At 39.8% G+C, this 20,233-nt stretch overlaps 1 protein-coding gene across 3 annotated transcripts in view; it reads right to left on the bottom strand.

Moving 5' to 3' along the window:
- The window catches only part of Pou2f1 (POU class 2 homeobox 1), a 183,957-nt gene extending 163,820 nt beyond the window's left edge, over positions 1–20,137 (bottom strand). For 2 of the 3 annotated variants that reach the window (XM_029567149.1, XM_029567152.1), the window contains exon 1: positions 20,045–20,137. In XM_029567149.1, coding sequence (XP_029423009.1) covers positions 20,045–20,105 — 61 coding nt within the window. In that variant the 5' untranslated portion in view covers positions 20,106–20,137. The remainder of the gene's footprint in view (positions 1–20,044) is intronic. The other variant, XM_029567154.1, reaches the window with a different exon arrangement.
- Positions 20,138–20,233: the final 96 nt, after the last annotated feature.

The raw sequence follows: 20,233 nt of genomic DNA, 5'->3' as shown, positions 1-20,233 counted from the left end.
TACTCAATGGGAGGAAACTTATGTCTGGTACTGTAAATCTAGCCAAACACACATAGCAGGAGAGGTTATACATCTTATAGAAAACCCCAAGGCCCTCATATCCCTAGACAAATGCAATTTCTTACTATGTGCAAAATATGGATTCTTAAATTTAGTTTACAGACAAGTATCCAGTCACCATCCATCAAAGCAGCTTCTTTTTCAAAGGAGATTATTACAGAGTTACACCACTAGTCACACAGAGATTCTCTGTGAATTGCCCAAGCCTAAGTGGCACATCTAGGATGCAACCTCTACACCTAAGGTTCATGGAATATAGAACAAGGGATAAAGAGAACCTAAAGCATCTTTCAATTCTCATCAATGAAGCTTCCTCATGCAACAGCGGGCCAGGAACACAAAAGGCCACAAATTGCAGAGAAAATAGTCTACAGAGTGTGGGTCCTTGGACGAGACTCCTACATTGAGGTCCATTCACCCAAGGCTCAGGGACCACTGCAGAAGAGGGGGCAGAAAGATTTTAAGAGTCAGGGAGGAGGTGCATGACCATACGGAAACAGTCCTACAGGTGCCCGGGACCCTTCTCATACAAACCTACAGCAATGGTGTCGGCATGCACAAGACCCATGCAAATTTAGGTAGACAAAAACCCAGTACAGAACTGTGGAAATGAACAGAAGGCCCCAATCTTAGTTGAATAATTACTGCCAACTGATTACTGCTGGGTGAGGAAGAGCTGATCATCTTGAAGGGAGAGACTCTAGACAGGCTCACTAAACCCCAGTGGATGAACTTGCACTGAGGGACATCTTGGGATACTAACTTTACATAATAGGTTTTAATATAAATGACAGAATGTATGAACTCCAGTAGTGGGGCTATAGCAGGGTGCTGAAGGGGGAAGAGGTACAAACATGATTTTGTGTATGAAATACCCCAAAATTCAATAAAATTTTTATTTAAAAAAAGATCAAGAACAGTGAGTAGTAACCACATGATAACTTGAATATTATGGTAGCTTTATAGTCCCAAACAACTTAATACATAACTTTTGAGTTAAAGCTCACTCAAAATTTCAGGACACGGGCAGGATGTATCCTGTCCTTGTCAGACCATAGTATACATGGCCTCTGGTCCAATTCCCAAGAGTCCTTATTTCTCTCCTCACCTCATGAGCCCAGCCTTCACCCTTTACAATTCTATCAGCTTTCTTACATTTCAAACTCCCACTAGAATGGGCCTTTTACTTCCACTTATAACACTCTAAGGGCTTCTTAGTATTTGGCACAGGGCTCCATATAGTCAGCCTGGGATCAACATCAGAGTATTAGGACTTGAAAGCCCCCTTTACCTTATGTAATTTGACTCCATAACTCAAAAGACAAGCAGTGTAAGACTGAGATGATCATTGTAGCTTATGTCAGGTCACAAGTAAGAATCTTATAGACCCTGAGCTGGGAGTGGATTCACGATCTTTCCATTCCATTGCATTATCCTTTGTATGATGTTGTCTAACTTCTGAGTCTAAATGAAATGTAAGAAATTGGATAAGTCATGGTCTTTGCCAATTTTAAGTACATTTTCCATTTCACTAGGACTTTGACCATAAACAAAGTTGTTTAAATTATGCAATAAATGCAATAAATTTTCTGCAACACCATTACAAAAAAAAAAAAAAAAAAAAAAAAAGGAAAGGTATCTGAGCAAGCCAGAGGGAGGAAAAAAGCCAGTAAGCAGTGTTCCTCCATGGACTCTGCTTCAGTTCCTGCCTCCAGGTTCCTGTCTTGGGTTCCCTTCAGTGATGAACTACAACCTCTAGGCTGAAATAAATCCTTTCCTCTACAAGTTGCTTTTGGTCATGGTGCTTATCACCACAACAGAAAAGGAAACTAGGACAAAAGGATATTGGCACTATGATTAAGAGCCTGTATAAACATGTTCTAAATATGTAATTCTAAGTATTCATCAAATATGTATATATATGCCTAACAGAACAAAAGAACTATTCTATGTTATGACCGCTGAGATCTATATCTACCGTGTTTAACATGTTTATAGCAGTGAACATGAGACGTGTCATAATAAAGGCAGTCAATCCTCAAACTGACTCAAGAAAATGTTCAGTAAATATGTATTCAATATCAGTATGAGCTAAACACTACGCAAAATAAGGCACTAAAATGAATAACATTTTGCTTCTCCCTTCAAGGAGCTCTAATAACTACATGAGGCTAGAGAACTTAAGAGGAAAACTGAAATCAAGTTTGCACAAAATAAAAACTACATGTAACCTTAAACATGGTATGAACATTACCATTTTAACTGATATATCTTCTACAGATTACTGTTTATATCCTGTGATTATATTTTAAAATCAAAGTTACTTTAAAAAATATAAGAATACAGCTACAATGATTAAGCAAGTAAGCACACAGGATAAAAACAAATACACAACTTGTGATTTTTCATTACCCACATCCACTCTACCTTAAGTTACAACAGGAATAGTATGTTAATTAAATTTTCAGTTCAAGTAATACATCCTGCTGTCAACTTATTTACCGCAGTAAAGGTTTCAAATTCATTTAATAGCATCACTTCATCTGAGACTCAAGTGACTTTTTACTGACACCACTATTTACAACTCAGTAGTAACCTAAGTCAAGATTTCTGATTCCTTCCTTTTTAAAAGCTTTTAGTTGAATTTTTCAGAATTTCATACAATGTGTTTTGATCATATTCAGACCCTCTCCCCTATCTGCACTCCCCCTTACTACCTCCCACCCAAAGTTATGTACTTTATCATAAATAGATTAAGGCCTATCAAGTGAAATCAGTGTCCACAAAATGCCCTTTAGTATGGGTCCATTCACTGGAGTCTGGTTAACCCACTCAGTGTCACATCCTTAAAGAAAACTGGCTCTCTCTCCTAGTAGTTGTCAGTTCCCACTAGTTCCTCAGCTAGGGCTGGGGCTTCTTACCCACTTCCCCAATTCTATGCTGAAATTTTGTATGGCATGAGCGCATGTATGCTGTCAACATTACTGTGAGTTCATGAGTATCTGCTCACCTGTCTAGAAAACTGTTTTGCTAGACATTCATCACTGCTGGCTCTTAAAATCTTTCCTACTCCTCTTCTGAAATGATCCCTAAACCTTGGGGGGCAGGGGTTTGATATAGTTATCTTTTTTATTTTTATTTTCTTGGTCTTTTTGAGACAGGGTCTCCCTATAGCCCCAGCTGTCCTGGAACTCACTATGTAGACCAGGTTGGCCTTGAACTCACAGAGACCCACCTGCCTCTGCCTCCCAAGTGCTGGGATTAAAGGCGTGCACAACCACGCCCGGCAATATAGTTAACTTATTCAGGGCTAAGCACTCTGCAGTCTCTTATTCTCTGCATGTCAGCCAGTTGTGGGTCTCTGTGTCAATCACTGCCTGCTGCAAGAGGAAGCTTCTCTGGTGAGAGTTGAGAGATGCATTAATCTATGCATATAACTGACATTAAGTGTTGGTTTACTACTATGTCCATTTAGCAGAATAATAGTAGGTTCTCCCCTATGTCTAGTCACAGGTTCCTAAGCCTGATCAGTGTCTATTTTGTGAAGTGGATCATGAAATCCAATCAGAAAGTAGTTAACAAGGAGAAATCAAGCTGGTACTGACCTCAAAGCTTCGTCTTTACTGCCTAGCTTTCATAGTGCTGGAAGGTACTATGCATGCTACCGGAAGGGAAAAGTAATCATCAACCTTTCCCAGCTGTGAATCCTGCAAGCTACAATAACTGACCTGGCAAGACATGCCCACCAGAGCAATAGTGGTGCGAATGTTATGGACTTCCTTCCTTTTCAAGCAAAACATCTAATTATTTCAATGGGGCCGGGGTGGGGGGAGTGTCTACAATTTGGAGGTTGTGTATAATTACACGAATGATTTGTAACAGATTTTTTTTTGTAGGCTACTGCTTGGCACTGGCCAATGAGAAGTAAATGGTGAAATGGGAGAGGAGACTCAAATCAGTTAACTGCTATCTCCTAGATAAGAACCTTCTGGAATAATTTCATTGCAGAAAAGCAAAAGCTCCAGAAGCCTAAATTAGAGCAAATCCCCATAAAAATAATGGTAAAGAACTCTCGAGAAGAGCTTCAAAGCACAGCAAAAGAGGAACTTTACTAGGACATAGCAAGAGTGTATTGAAAATATTTTTCAAACAAAGCAAAAGCAAAACAACAATAGAACATGGAGGAGAGGCTTTTTAAAACGATTTAACTGACAGGAAACTTTCTATTATTTAGGGAACCCTGACCTTGGGAGAAATAAACAATTACTCTACAAGCTTAGGCAATGGGTAAGCTCATAATCACTTATCTTGTCAATCTGCACATTGAATTCATAATGGCAGGAATCCCTTCTCTACTTATTTCATAACTTAAATATTGCCTCTTACATAATAAAATTACCACAGGTATACATATACAAAACATACAATATTTCTAAATGATAACCACTATTCCTTCCAACTTTATTCTTTCACCTAATACTTTAGTTTCTCCACTATTACAACAATAGTCATTTCCCAACTTCATCCTTTTAAAAACACTAAATTTTATTCATTAGGAGTATTGTGTATGCACAATGTGTGGGTGTGTATGTACCATGGAGCATGTGTGGAAATCAAAGGACAACTTGGTGGAGTCAGTGCTCTCCTTCAACCTTTCCATGGGTTCTGGGAATAGAACTCAGGTCAGCAAGATTGAGCAAGCATTTTACCGTGCTGAGCCACCACACCCTTTTTATATTTGTCCTAGAAAAGGCTTTTTTTCTTCTGAAGAGGGTCTTAATAAAGGTTTATATGTTCACAGTCTGCATTCTAAATGAAATGCCTATTTATACACTTTGGTCAGTCTTCTATTATTTATTCCAGACGTTTAAAAGTACTTATATATTAAGGTAAGTTAAACTATCTTTCATACAGGTTAGTAGTTTTCTGCCATCTATTATGTTCATTTTATCTGTAAGAGTCTTTCAGCTGGTTGAACCTAAATACTGTACACAGTTAAATCTTTTCCTTTTATAGCATCTGGGTTGCTGTTTTGCCAGAAAGGCTTTTGATCCCTAAAACTAAGTAAGAACTTACTCCTGCTCTTATTCTGGTTCTTTCTGAATTATTCCTTGAACATCAAATTACAATCCTTCCACAATTAATTTTTGTGTGGGTGTACAACAGTGACATACAGGTTTTTTTCCCCCTAAATTAGAGGGAAACACCCAACACCAAACTGGTCCTTCTACCTAATGGTAATTTCAGTTATTCCAGGCTCCTAAAATTTTAGTTAATGCTGACAAGAAATTTTCACAGCTGAATTAAAGTGATCACTTTTCAAAGTATACTGTTGTTCAAGGGGCTATCTATGTGTTTTGCTTCTAACATTCCCAGGACCTGCTAGAATGAAAATAAAAGAGAAGGTGGGAGTAAGAATATCAAATTTGACAATGCCAAAATCTAACCATTAAGCCACCAGAGCAGTTTACTATGTCCCTGTACATTGTAGTGTGAACTAAAATTACACTTGAACTGTTGCCTGTGGATAGTGCTTTTAATTACGTTATTTTACTCTTTCTAGTAAGGCAGCAAAAACTATGCAAGATAAGCTTCATATTTATTATAACTGGAAGTTAACTGCATTTTAACAGCATGGCAAACAGGAACATGTAAGTGGAGATTTACAAATAACAAAAACATCTAATATCTTTATTCTTAACTTAAAAGATTTTAAACACACTTTTTAACCTACAGCTTTTTCTGTCCATGACAAATACAATGTTTTCAGAGGAGAATTTGATTTGATTAAGAACAAGACAGAAAAGCCTGGAAAACAATTTTCAGGACGCACTTAGCACTGACTGAGACAGAGCACACTCCAGCCAGCTCTGAGAAGCATATCCATCAGGATAATTTTCCTTGACCTTGACCAAAAGAGTCACTAAGCAACTCTTTTGATTATAATTTAGCTTTTTCTAAAGTAATCTTCTAAAGCAATGTACTACTAAATGGCTTAGAATTCTAGTGTGCTTCACAACTGTATTTCTTATAATTGGTTAATAGTTTAACAAACTGGCATTGTTTCTATCTTATCAGATATAACAGTAGCAAGCATCAAATTACCTACAGCTATGCTGATGACACTGAGTTTCTGAGAACTAGACCAGCCAATGAAACTGCCAATGCAGTATCACCCTTGGTATGCCATCTCAACTGCCAATGTAATCATCTTTCTGCCTTCAATGACAAACACCAACAAACATAATTTCAAACCCAGTGCAACTCAGTATTTACTCCAGTAACACTTCTTCACAGTCTATACTAAGCCAGCAGCCCTGTACTTCCTGTGAACAAAACAAATATTTATGGAAGATGTCTAAAAGATGTGCAGTCTCTCCATCTGCATTACTGAAAAATCTTATTTTAAGGCAGACCATTTCAAACAGTTCTACCCAACATCCCCCTCACAGAACTGTCTTTACCAAAGGTGCTCTGGTATGATGCATTTGGCCTATAGAGGAGAAATAGCAAATTTGTTACCGCATCCACTGTAATACTACTGTTTACGACATTATATGGGGTCTTGCTTGTAACTGTGCTTTCTGTAAAACCGTAACTTTGTTTGCTTTCAAGTTTTATGAACATAAAGTCTTTTCACTTCTGTACCAACTACTATAAACTTTAGAGAAGTATCTCTGCCCCATTGGGAGCAAATATTAAGTTTGATATCAGGTATCCTACTTTGTATTTTATTTTGCATACAAATTGTGCTTTCTGTAAAATCATAACTTTGCTTTCAAGTTTTATTAACATAAACTGACTTTTCACTTTTGTATCATCTACTATGAACTTTAGAGAAGTATCTCTCTGCCCCATTGGGAGCAAATATGTTTGATATCAGGTATCCTACTTTATATTTTATTTTGCATTTCTTGTTACAAAGCTTATGAATTTCTATAAATAACTTTGTAGGAGGAAGACAAAATAAATAAATAAATGAACAAATAATGTTTACATCATTGCACCTCAAGGAAAAAAATTTATTTTAATTTAAGGGATCAGGAAAAAAAAAGTCATGTGAGAAGTCAGCACAGAGTACTTCAGAATACAGCATCTAGATATAAAGATCAAGAATTACCTAATTATGAAATCAGGAAAAGAACAGCTGAGGAAATCAAAAAAGGAAAGATCAGAGAACAATCCAAACAAAAATTTTAAATATTTATTATTTTTATTTATGTATGTGAGTGTAATGCCTGCATGTATGTAAGTGCACCTATGTCATGCAATGCCCATGGTCAGAAGAGGGAGTTGGATCCCCTAGAACTGGAGTTAAAGACAGTTGTTAGCCACCATGTGGGTACTAGGAACTGAACCTGGGTCCTCTGCAAGAGCAGTCTATGTTCTTAACCACTGAGCCATCTCGCCAGCACCACAATCCCAAAAATTTATTAATAGAAATTAGATGGAGAGTAATGCAGGATGACTGAGTAAATTTTTAGTCTGCTTTCTTAGAAAGCTCTTCCCAAATCCTCTGACCAGATTAGGGCCTCTATCCAGAATGTTTCCAGACTACTATGAGTCTCCCACACTTTAAGAACTATAAACAGTGTTAATATATGATTTCTCCAACAGACTAAGATTTGATGGTTGAGATGGTATCTATACTAGCATAAATCTATCTCTAGGTCATGGCAAAGAGTGAAAGGAGTTCTATAAATATTTGTTGAATTAAATGACAGCAGAGGAGCCCGTCAGATTTGTTAATAATAACCTTGTTCATATTCATACTGAGTATTACAATCCATGGTAAGCCCATGCCCTCGTTCATTCACATTCTAGTAGGATAGTTCAAGTTTAAAATCTAAACTCCATCTTTCAGTACTACTAGCTCTGTTGCTAAAACAGCATCAAGCTTACAATGTTCTATATCAAAACAATATTCACATGAGAACTGAAAAGTAACTGCTGTTCTTGCTGATCTTCATCCACAAGATGTTTTGTAATTCTATAGTGAGCAAGTAAGTGAGAGAAAAATTTTGGAGAAAGTATGAAAACTATTTAGTCCAATCCATAATTCTCTATGGGTCAGGAAAACTGGGTGATTTGTCCAGGATCTAAAAGCTAAAACAGTGCTTGAAACGAAAGTGGCAAACTAGGTTCTCTAATTAGAGAGAACCTAATCAGTCTGTTTTCCATTATGTAGTCCTTGGGGAGGGCTAGGATCTTAAGCATTTGAGATAAGTGCTCTATCACCTAGACCCATTGTTTTGGACACTCTAAGCAATAAGCAATATCTTCAAGTGTAACAAGTAATTACTTAATGCTACCAAATCACCTTAGATTTTTATAAACAGATTTTCAAATTTCTACTATACTATTAACTCAGGTGCAAGGCCTTCTCAGACCTGGGTGATTTTTAGCCCCACAAAGAATGAGAACCACTAATTTAATCAATCAAGCATTATTTGCTAAATGCCTACTTTGTCCTTAGTAGTATGTTCCTGTTCGCAAAGCTCTTAAGATTTACTTACATAGTCAATTAGGACAAGAGAGTGTCTATACTGAAGGGTTGAATTAGATAAATGAACACAAATTAAGTACTAAATTCAGAAAAAGTAGGACAAGAACTGAGGCTGAAAACTGAGCAGCTATTTATGGAGACAAAATATGATAGATTCCTTAAGACTAGCAATGAGATAGATTCTTCAATACAAAGGAAAGTTTTTAGACCCTGCCCCTAAGGAATCCTAAAAATTCTGTCTAGGATCTCAGGGCACTGGCCATGATGGAAAGTCAAGGGAGAATAGAATGCTTTCTTTCCCTGCTCCTACATGGGTGTCAGAAAGAACAGAACTACTCCTTTGGGAAAGGGGCGAGGGGTGTTGATTTTGAATTTAGTTAGTTTTGAGACAGGGTCTCCCTGTAGCCCCAAGTGGCCTGGAACTTGCTATGTAGACCAGGTTGGCCTCCATCTCATAGAGATCCAACTGTCTCTGCCTTGCAAGTGCCAAGATTAGAGGCGTGTACCATCACACCTGGCTCCACTTTTACCTTTAAATATAAACATCAAAGGCTTTTAAAGGTGTGATACTTGGGCTAGGATGTAGCTCAGTGGCAGATCCCAGCATCACAAAAAAATATGAAGCTCCTTTTAATTTAAAAAGTGCAAAAATTTTGTAAATTCACAGCTAAGATGTGAATTTATATACATTTATACAAAATGTAGGTGTCTCAATTGCAGAGCTTCTTTCCTCTATGCACACATCACAGCATTCCTACACATGGATAGTATTCCGCAAGTTCTCAGAACAGTCCACTTTGACCTGCCCGAACAAAATAGAATGTTGACTTTCAAGTCATTTCTCAAACTGGGGTTGGACACTAGGAGAAGGAATCAGGCAGGACCCAAGATAAAATATACCCATCCTCCCAAAGCAGGTCTTTTGGGGTGACTTTCCTAAAAATGAAAACCTCAAAAAAGAAATACTCTATTTGCAGTGGATCACCATGGGCTCCCTTGTTGGGAGCTTGATAAGGGAGTAGTAGAAGGTAAAGAGTGTGGGGGTGGGGTAAGAGCTAGATAACAGAATGCAACACTTCCACTGCACAGTTTTCCAAAAGGGCACACAAAACCACACAATCTTCAAGAAGGGATCCTACAGAATCCATCAGCTGCTAATGCTGCTCCTTCTCTACAACAGCACAAGAAATAAAACTGCTGATTTTTCTCTTGTGCACCTATAAGAAAAACCATTACAGTACTTTAAAGATGCTTCTGCTATCAATTTGTTCCTCCCCACAGAATACCTCTAACACTGGCATTATCACTATCATACTGTTTACCGAAATACACACAGATGTCAGTAGCAAAGCCAAAATGAGATGTCTAGAATTTGAAATATTCACATTCAATGTTCAATCCACATATATACCACCTGGCTCAATCTGCATAAACATACATCAACCCTTGTATTCATGTTCATCATCCATTTAATTCACATATTTAAAAAAATTTTCACAAGGAACTTAAACTAGTAAGATCTTCCCAAACATGTCTTAAGTATATTTAAAATTAAATTGGGGAGTTGGAGAGATGGCTCAGCAATTTAAGAATGCATGCTGCTCTTTACAGAGGACCTGGGTTCAGCTCCCAACACCAAAATGGCAGCTCTCAACTGCCTGTACCTCCAGTTCCCAGGGATCTAATGCTCTCTTCTGGCTTCTGCAGGCCTGGCTCACATGTGGCACATACACTCAAGCTCATACACATACACATAAATAAAAAATAAATAGGCCAGGTGTGGTGGTGCACACCTTTATTCCCAGCACTCAGGAGGCAGAGACAGGTGGATCTCAGACCAGCCTGGTCTACCTAGTAAGTTCCAGGCCAGCTGGGGCTACAGAGAGACCTTGTGTCAAAAAGACCAAATAAAGTAATAAATCTTTTTTTAAAAACCTCAAATTCTTGCCTTATTTTCCAAATTGCTCCCTCTCCCAACTTCCTTACATCTATCTGTTTATGGTACTACTCTCTGGATAATACAAATTCAAAACCATGATACTCCCTTTGACTCTGGCTGCTAAACACATTATAACAATAACAGCACTATCCAGAACAAATAAAAACTGACTCTTTGCTGCCTCGCAAAAAATAAATACAAATCTTAAACCAAAGTATTCATATCCATTCAGAGCTCTCCATGATAAAAACCCCAACTCTGGTTTACTCTACTGCCCAACAGAAAGCCCGAGTAATAGCTAACCTGAAAGCCTTTCTAGTCCCCAACACACTTAGTGCTTATTAAAGTGTGTGGACCTTAGGAGTCACTTAATCTGACCTTTATTTTACTTAACTATAAAATCGGTGTAATAACACTTGCCAATAAGGTCTAGTTGAGGTAGGCCTGAAAATGATGATGCTGCTATATAAATTTTAAGGCACTATAAAAATACATTATAAAAATATCATTATCCCATGATTATGGTAATTTTATTTATACCTGCTTTCCTCAGAAAAGTAGCAGCCAACATAAAACACAAGACTTTAAAGATGGAATAAAAGAAATATGAACAAATATAAGGACATAAAATGAAAAATGCACTCCATAACTACCTATACATTTACTTTCAGGCTACTAATTTGATATAAACACTGTATTTGGAAAAGAAACTAGCCAAACTCTATCTACAAGACTAAAGTAATCCCACTGGTCAGAAGTAAAAGATCCCACCTTAAAGATAAAGCAAGAGAGGCTGGAGAGGTGGCTCAGCAGTTAAGAGCACTTACTGCTCTTCCAAACAACCCAGGTTCAGTTCCCAGCACTCACATGGTAGCTAACACCAGTCCTTAAGTCCAATTCCAGATAGTTCAATGCCCTCTTCTGGCCTCCATAGGCATTGCACACGTGGTACACTTAACATATATGCAGGTAAAACATACACATAAGATAAAAATAAAATCTTCAAAAAAAAATTTTGGGGTGACAGGGTCTCCCTGTAGACGCATACTCAATAATGTAGATCAGGCTGTCCTCGATCTCGGAGATGCATATGCCTCTGCCTCTCATGTGTTGAGATTAAAGCTGAGATTAAAGGCTTGCACCACCATCAGGATCCTGCTTAAAATATTTTTTTTAAACAAATAAGGCAAGAATCTTTTCTAAAGGTCTATCTTCTTTTGTCATACAATTGAACAACATCTTTATCATGTTCTGTGTCATTACATCATTACTAGACTGAAAGCCTCTTGAGGTCAGGTAATTGTTTTATTATGTTTATATCTCTGACTACATTTATAGCAATTAGTCAATAAACAGAACACCTCAATTTCTGTGCACTTATTTCTATGGATCCAATCTTCTATATCAAACCATCCTGCATACCACCATGTTAATCAGTTGGTCCTTAGTTCAAAATACTCTCCGCAGCTACTTTGCAGAGAACAAATGCCTCTTTATCCTCATCTAAACTGGCACAACACTGAAAACAACCTCTCTGCAGTGGCCTTCCCTGTCTTTCCATTCCTCTAAATTCTTTTGCAGGATCCATACTCAGGAATATGACAGGAGGATCCAGAGTCCAAAACCAGCCTGGGATATACAGTGAGTTCAGCCCAGTCTGAAGTTACATAGTGAGATCTTGTCTTCAGAAAAAAGGAAAAGAAGTCTTGTCTATATGAAGCCTTTTCAGACTGGCAGCAAAGAGATCAGAGGGTGGGAGGAAGAGGCTAGAATGTCCACAGTCTAGGTAGGAAGGCACAGCTGAGTGGCAGAACAAAGTTAGCATGCAGTAGGCCCTAGTAACAACTCGAACATCACAAAAAGTCAGAAATCTATGTTCTTATGTTTATACACTTCATATATGTGCATGTTCATGTGGAGTACATACGGAGGGTTGTAGGTGTAGGTGTGTAGGGGTGTGTGTGTGTGTGCGCCAGAGGTGTGGATGCCTTTTCCAGTGGCTCTCCACCTTGCTTTTTGAGACAAAGTTTCTCACTGGTCTGGAGTTTACCCACTGGCTGCACAGCAAGTTCCAGGAACCCTTCTGTCCCATCCCTGTCCCTGTCCCCACCAATGCCAGTACTAAGGCTCAAGTACTTTACCAACTAAGCCATTTCCCCAGCTCAGGATGCTTATAAGTTACTCAACAAGACTGTAGGCAAGTCAGTAAACACTAAGATTATTTTCTCATAGTGAAGCAAAGCTTTGGGATAGATTACATCTAAATTACCTTCCAGCTATAACATTCTAGGATGTTTTGATTAATTCAAACTTGAACACACCCTGATCTCTTCCCTGATCTTCATTATGTTACATATTTTAATATGTAACTATATACATTACTTTAAATTCTTCCTGCTTAAGAAAACAGACCAGCCCTGCTATAACATTTTAAAATTTCCTTGATGTCCCCAAGGAAGACGGGCATAACACTAGGTACACAGCAGATATGCTTTATAAGCTAAGAAATGTTAAAGATAACTATTTTAAAAGACTCATTATGAATCAGCAAAAAAGCTTTTCACTAACCATTAAAATGTACAAAAATAAGAAAATACCTAATTATTCTCCTTAAAAGTATATTCTCTTTTAAAAATAAACAAAAGTATGTTCTTGTAAAACCATCATCAGTAGGGGCTGGAGAGATGGCTCAGCGGTTAAGAACACTGGCTGTTCTTGCACAAGACCTGGGTTTGAATCCCAGCACCCACATGGCAGCTAACTGTCCATAACTCCAGGTCCACGGGATCCAACAGCCTCTTCTATCCTCCGCAGGCATTGTATGACATGAGTGCTCTTACCTACATGCAGGCAATATGCACATACACATAAATATTAAAAAAAAAAAAATCCATTAGTAAACTCCATTGCTTAATTAAGGTAACCACATGCTGAAACACAAATGAGTCATAACAAGCACAAACTAATGTTTATTTCCCAGCCATTCTGGTCATACTTCCTAATGCAAAGAGAAAGTTCCCTAAGAGGGGAAGAAAAGGTTAGTATAATTTTTTTTATTTCATTTCATCTACTACTTAAATGATTCCAAAATAAAAATCAATAGAGTTACAGAGAATTATTGAATAAATCATATGGCAAATTAAATTGTATTTACCGTAACTTTCAATATTGTCAGCTAAGTAAAACTACTACTACAAGTACTCAGATTCAGCTCAGTTTGGGGCTTTTCACATTGTCTTTTTTTTTTTCTTTTAATTAATATAAGATATCCTCTCTAAATAAATAAATATTGTTTCCTAAACAGTATTTCAAAGGTTCTTAAAGAAAGATAATTTCTGACTCTTCCTTTGTTCAATTATTAGTTTTGTCAGTGAAATTTATTCAATAATGAATGCTTGAATAGAGAGAACATTTTTAAAGACTTTTTTTTTGTAATTTATGTGTGTTTGTGTATCTCCATGTGCATATTCAAACATGCAAGGTACCCATGGAGGCCAGAAGAGGGCATCAGATCCCCTGGAGCTGCCCAACATGGGTGCTGGGAACTTAACTCCCATCTCAGCAAGAGCAGCATACACTCCTAACAGCTGAGCCGTCTCTCCAACCCCAAGGGGATAAAATTTTAAAAAGAAATGAGCCGTATCTACTCAGTATATAAAGTAGATATCCTATCACTGCTCAATAAATTAACATCCAATAGTAAAAACACACAAAGCTTTGCACATAGCATTTCTTCAAGTCAAAGCATTCTCACACTGTAAGTTAGCCCCACTCATGCTGCTTTCATTGTTGCTGCCATGTACTACTGCAAACATTTAGAATGAGTGTAACAGGTAATAGTGTATAACAGTCAGAAATAGGAAAGTATAAAGGAAAATTGCATTCATTGCATTGATATTTTCTATGAATCTTTTTTTAAATTTTTATTTATTATTTTTATTTTATGTGTATGTGTGTATTGCCTGAGTGTAAGGAAACTGCACCTGTGTCGTGCAATGCCCACAGAAGACAGAAGAGGCTGTCAGATCCCCTGAAACTGGAGTTATGGGCAGTTGTTAGCTCCATGTGGGTGCTGGGATTCGAACCTGGCTCCTTTGCAAGAACAGCCAGTGTTCTTAACTGCTGACCCACCTCTCCAGCCCCCTATGAATCTTAACTATTACCTTTTAACCACTCATAACCACATGCATTGTTTACGTAACATGACAAAAATTATTTAAGATTCTGGCCCAAAGACTTTCCTTACAAAAGGGAGGTGAAGGGGGCTGGAGAGATGGGTCAGTGATTAAGAATACTGGTTGTCCTTACAGAAGACCAGGGTTCAAATCCCAGCACCAACATGGCAGCTGTCTGTAACTCCAGTTCCAGGGGATCCAATGCCTTTCTGTCCTCCGTGGGCACTGCACAACACGGGTGCACTTACATACATGCAGGCAATACACGCACAGACTTAAAAATAATAAAATATTTTTCAAAAGAATTAAAAAAAAACAAAAGGGAGGTGAAGTGCAGCACACAGGACACAACACAAGAAAATGAGGAATTCAAGGCCATACAGACTACCTAACAAGTCCTAGTCTCAAAAAACAAACAAACCACCCACCAAGGGATTAATTCAGGGAGAGTATAGAAATTCAAATAAGGTAGATGTGTCACTGAACCAAAGCCACAACTTTCACCTCAAATGCAATATTAGATTTCTATGATGAAACAAATAAGTGGAGACCAAAAAGGGACACGTTTTATCTGTGATTTGTTCTGTCCTTTAACAATAATTATCTGAATGAGTCTAACTGAAATAACTTCCATTAGGAAAAACACATCATTACTAATCTCCCGAACTGTGTTACTGAATCAATACTAATGTAAAAAGCAAACTGATGGCAGTCCTGTGTCAGTATTTTGGGTTTTTTTTTTTTTTTTTTTTTTTTTTTTTTTTTTAGACAGGGTCTCCCTATAGCCCAGCTGTCCTGGAACTCACTATGTGGCCCAGGCTGGCCTTGAACTCACAGAGATCCGCCTGCCTCTGCTTCCCAAGTGCTGGGACTACAGGCGTGAGCTACCATGCCCGGCCAGTGTGTCAGTATTTTTAATAGCACTGTTAATGACTAAAATGCAAAGATTAGGCTATGGTTTTCCAGCATTTAAAAAAAAAAAAAAGGACTAAGGCAATTACCACTACTTATTACAGTCTTCTCAGTACAAAGGAAATAGTCTAAGAGTAGCCAGCACACACACACACACACACACACACACACACACACACACCCCTCTTCAAGATCAAGCAATACAGATTCAAGAAACAACTCAAATATTTCATTTTTAAATGAAAAACACTTATGAAAGTATTTCTAGTTCTGTCATTTTAAAGCCACCTGCCTATGATAATAAAGGCTCTATAAAACATCTTTGGTGACCTGATCAAAGGCAGTTTGACAATTTGCATCCTAAACTTATTCACAAATCTACTGACCAGGTAAATTACAGATTAACAATTACTTCAGCCTAGGCTGCAATGAAGCATTTTGTTTCTTTGGCTGTAAAGTGCCTACTGATGCAGAGAATAATAAATTTAAATATGTAAGAACACTACACCATTTAAAACAGAATAATAGCCACTGTTTGTTTTTCCTTGACTACAGGCATTTTTTGACCATGAAAAAATGAAAAGAATCAAAAGTTAATTTAAGGGAAGAGGTTAACAATTACTTTTACAGTAAAGACTTGGAAGAACAGTCTTTTAGAAATTAAAAACATTTGGTCAGTTGTCATGAGCATTGAAGACCTTAATTCAAAAGCTCCATAATAATTAATAGGTGGGGCAAGTTAAAAAAGAAGTGACAACAGGTTTTCTAGAAACCCATACAGGAACCTGCTGGACAGATGCAAAAGGAGACAGATGTTGTGAGCTTATAAGGACTCCAAAGTAACAGGGTCAGGAATGAAACAGTCACTTTACCACACTCCCAAAATAATTTAGTCATCACCTTCAGATGGCCAACAAAAATATAAGAAATGCCTAAGAAGAAAATTAACTAATCAAAAATCATACTTGGACATCACCACTTTGTAACATGCAACAGCAAGATTTTTAAACTACCAATCAAAACAAAATGCACTTATATAAGCAAATCCAAAAAAAAAAAAATCTGAATTCTTTTTAAAAGCTATTTCAAAGCTTTTACCTAATTTTAAATATGATAATTTGAATATAAAAAATATTGCCCTCATTTTCTTCCAACTCAGCTTTAGTCATTAAAGGCTCTAAGGCAAATGGTCTCCCCATAGGCTTGGGCCATATCCTGATTAAGAAATAGCTTCTTAGAAGTGTTTCAGAGATTAGAAACTAATAATAACAATAATAGTAATAATAGAATAGTTTCTTAGAAGTGTTTCAGAGGTTACAAATAATAATAGAAATAGCTTCTTAAAAGTGCTTCATAGATTACAAACTAATAATAATAGAAATAGCTTCTCAAAAGTGTTCCAGAGATTACAAACTAATAACAGCATAAAATAAGCTGGTATATGGACTACTTCTATACTTATTTAAAGTCCATAGTCTCCAATTAAAATTTTGAGGTAATGAATTTTTACTATAGCAAGGACAGTCAACTAAAATATAAGGCCACTTCACAATACCTACCCTTTTTCTATATGACAAAAACTTTACGGGTGAAATTTGGTTTGTAAAATGCAATGTACATTTTATCATCTTGGATAAAATATCTACAGCCCTAGTGGTGGTTAAATTGCAGCTGTAAAGGAAATTGTCCGGAGATAAATGGTTTCCCTATGAGAAGGCTCCACTGCTACACTTCACCTCAGGACAATAAATCACATTAACTGCACCTTGTCCTCTGTCCAATGACATCATCAGTTTGACCACATCTTGGGAATCAGGTACAAAAACATATGCTATTAAGGCATGAAATCATATTACTGCTTTTTGTCCATCCAACCTCATGCTTCAGCTCTCTGAAGCAGTTATTCACCTGACCACTCTGATGAAAGCTATTTTTTTTCTACTGCATTCAAGACCTACCTACTATATGTGAAAGAGGAAGGAAAATGGTGAGAGCTAGTTTTTTAAAATGAGTTTGCTAAATCTGGAATTCCATTACAAATTAAACAGTAGCGCTAACATATCTTCGTATATGGTGAGCCACAAAATATGTAGCTAGCCATTCACCATAGTGGCTTAGTGTGATCTCAAAGGTTTACTACAGTAACTATGACTCCTCATATACTACCCTTAGAAAGCAACACTATTTTAAACACATTCCAACTACACAAAATAAAAATGTTAAAGAAAACGTTCCTACAGTAAAGATCAAAAATCAAATTATTGTTTCCTCTAAACAGTAAACGTTAATCTGCTTTTCACCGGCCAACTGTCCTAAGTCTAGATAAAACATACAATCAATTCTGACAACTTAAAGCAAGGGGTGGGCAGCTGAGAGTAAGTTCCAAGAGCAGGGTAGATACAATGCCTGTGTCTATTCTTCTATTTTCATTCATTTAACCATGACACAAACACTCTAAGAAAACATAACTCCATTTGTTTTCAGTAGTGTTACAATTAAAATAAGCAACCCCACTAAGGGCGAGCACAAATTAACGTCAGCCTTGCTTACAGTTAGAATACCGACATTGCAAAGGGGGCATTGCTGAGAAATTATGGAAGTGCTCTCCAACTGGAATTGCTGAAATACTTAGCTACTCCACAACTCCTGGAAAAGACAAAAACTATTGGTTTTACAATTACTACAAATCCTAACAAAGCCTGAATGTGTTTAACCTGGGAAGAAGAAGGACTATTCCCCACAACAAAGTCCTCTATTCCTATTCAGCCAAAACAGACCTCATAGCCTCTGAAAATGGGAAATAAGGTCCACATTACGGCAAACGGTAAGACAAAGTTTTTAGAAGAAAATAAGTCATCACGGAGCTGATGCCTGGCTATGAGGTATTTTAACGCTGGCCCCAAGAGGATGTGTTTTGCCTGCGGAGGAGGGGACTCAAGCGGCAGTTGGTGGGGAGTCATTTTGGTTATTAGTAAATAAATCAAGCAGCAGCAGAGAACATGAGGCCTAGGCAACTACAAGAGCAGCCCAGGCCTAGCTCCCTCCTCCTCTTCCCAGGCAAGCCTGGGTTTGATCTCAGAGCCCTGTGGATTGCCAAGAAGAAAAAAAAAAAGAAGAATCATATCGAACCACAAAAGCACATGGGGCGAATGTAAAATATAAACACGACGTTGGGCTGTGAGTGGCTGTTATTAAAGGTCTGAATTACTAAACATGAGAGGCGGGGAAAGCCAGGCGGCCATTTCAATAATATAAACCTCCCCGAATTAGACATTATTCAAATGAGAAGAGGCTCCACTAACCGAGTAGAGGACCCAGCGGAGAAAGCACCACCGCACAGCGCCTAGGAGGGGATCTCCGGCGCCCGCCACCCACCCCCCACCAGGAGAGGGGAAACCGAGAAAAGGGCCAACTTGTCAGGCCAGTCCTTAGGGGCAGGAGGGCAACCCTCACACGAGCTCCGGAGTGTCGGAGCGAGAGGAGCCCCGGGGCCACCCGCGCGTGGCAAGCGGGCGCGTAGGGAGACGAGACTCCGCGGACTCCTCCAACCCAACTGTCCCGCGATCCCACGGCCGCGGGGGCTTCCCCAGGCCCGCGGGAACCGCCGAGAGCCGGACCCGGACACACGAGCGCCAGAGGCTAACCCCACGCAGGGGAACTTTCCCCGAGGGCCCCTCCCACCAGCCTGGCCCCCAGGGGCAAGAGCGGACCCCAGAGCGGGCTCGCGGCGCCCACCCTGAGGGCGGGCCTCGCTAGGGTCTGGCCGCCGCCCGGGGCACGAACAGGGCGCGGCCGAGGGACACGAGCCGTGACCCCTGGGATCGGACCCCCGCATGGCCGCGGGCAGGACGCTCTCCCGGAGCCCCGCGGCCAGCAGCGCCCCCCGGGCCGGACCCCGGCCCGCTCCCAACCCCACGGGACCGTCGCGCGGGGGACCAGCCGCCCGTGTCCGCTCCGGCCCCGCAGCCCGCCCGGCATTGTGCTCGCCGCCACCTCCGGCCCCTCCACGCCCCCCCACCCGGCCCGGTCTCCCGCCGCGCCCCGCCGGCATGAATATGTAAAGTGTCTTTATTGTCCTCTCCCGGTGCCCCGGCCCCGCTGCCCGCCGCCGACCCACTTGGGTTCGGGCTCAGTGCGTGCGAGGAGGCGGTGGCGGGCGGAGGAGGGCCGGGGCCGGCGGGTTGGGCCGCGAAACGCGGCAGTACGGGGGCCGCAACAGCGCCGAGGGCCGCAGCCCCCTTGGCCCCGGGTCTTCCCCCTCCGCCCCGCCGCTCGGAGCTCCTTTCCCCCTCCGCTCGGCGCCCGGCGGGGGCTGTGCTCCCCGGCCCCCCATCTCCTCGCCGTTAATTATAATAATCCTGAGTACTAATAAATTATGCTAAGTCGCGGGGGGGGGCCGCGGGAGCCGGGGTTGAGTATGAATATGAATATGTAAAACGCTGTAATGATTACCTGCTGCTGCTGCCGCCGCGGCTGAACTCTCATCTTGACTCGCTGCTCCTCCGTCCGCCATTTTGAATATTTTAACCAAAATCGCCCGGTCGATAAACCCTCCCTCGCTCCCCCTCCCCCCCCCCTCCCGCCCTGCCGGCCGCCCCCCCCCCTTCCCCCCCCTCCCGCTCCCTCCCCCCCCCGGGCCGC

This window comes from Nannospalax galili, unplaced genomic scaffold (assembly GCF_000622305.1).
Source record: "Nannospalax galili isolate Female #2095 unplaced genomic scaffold, S.galili_v1.0 scaffold1811, whole genome shotgun sequence".
NCBI classification, from domain to species: Eukaryota; Metazoa; Chordata; class Mammalia; order Rodentia; family Spalacidae; genus Nannospalax; species Nannospalax galili.
This window is presented reverse-complemented; position numbering and strand designations above follow the sequence as displayed.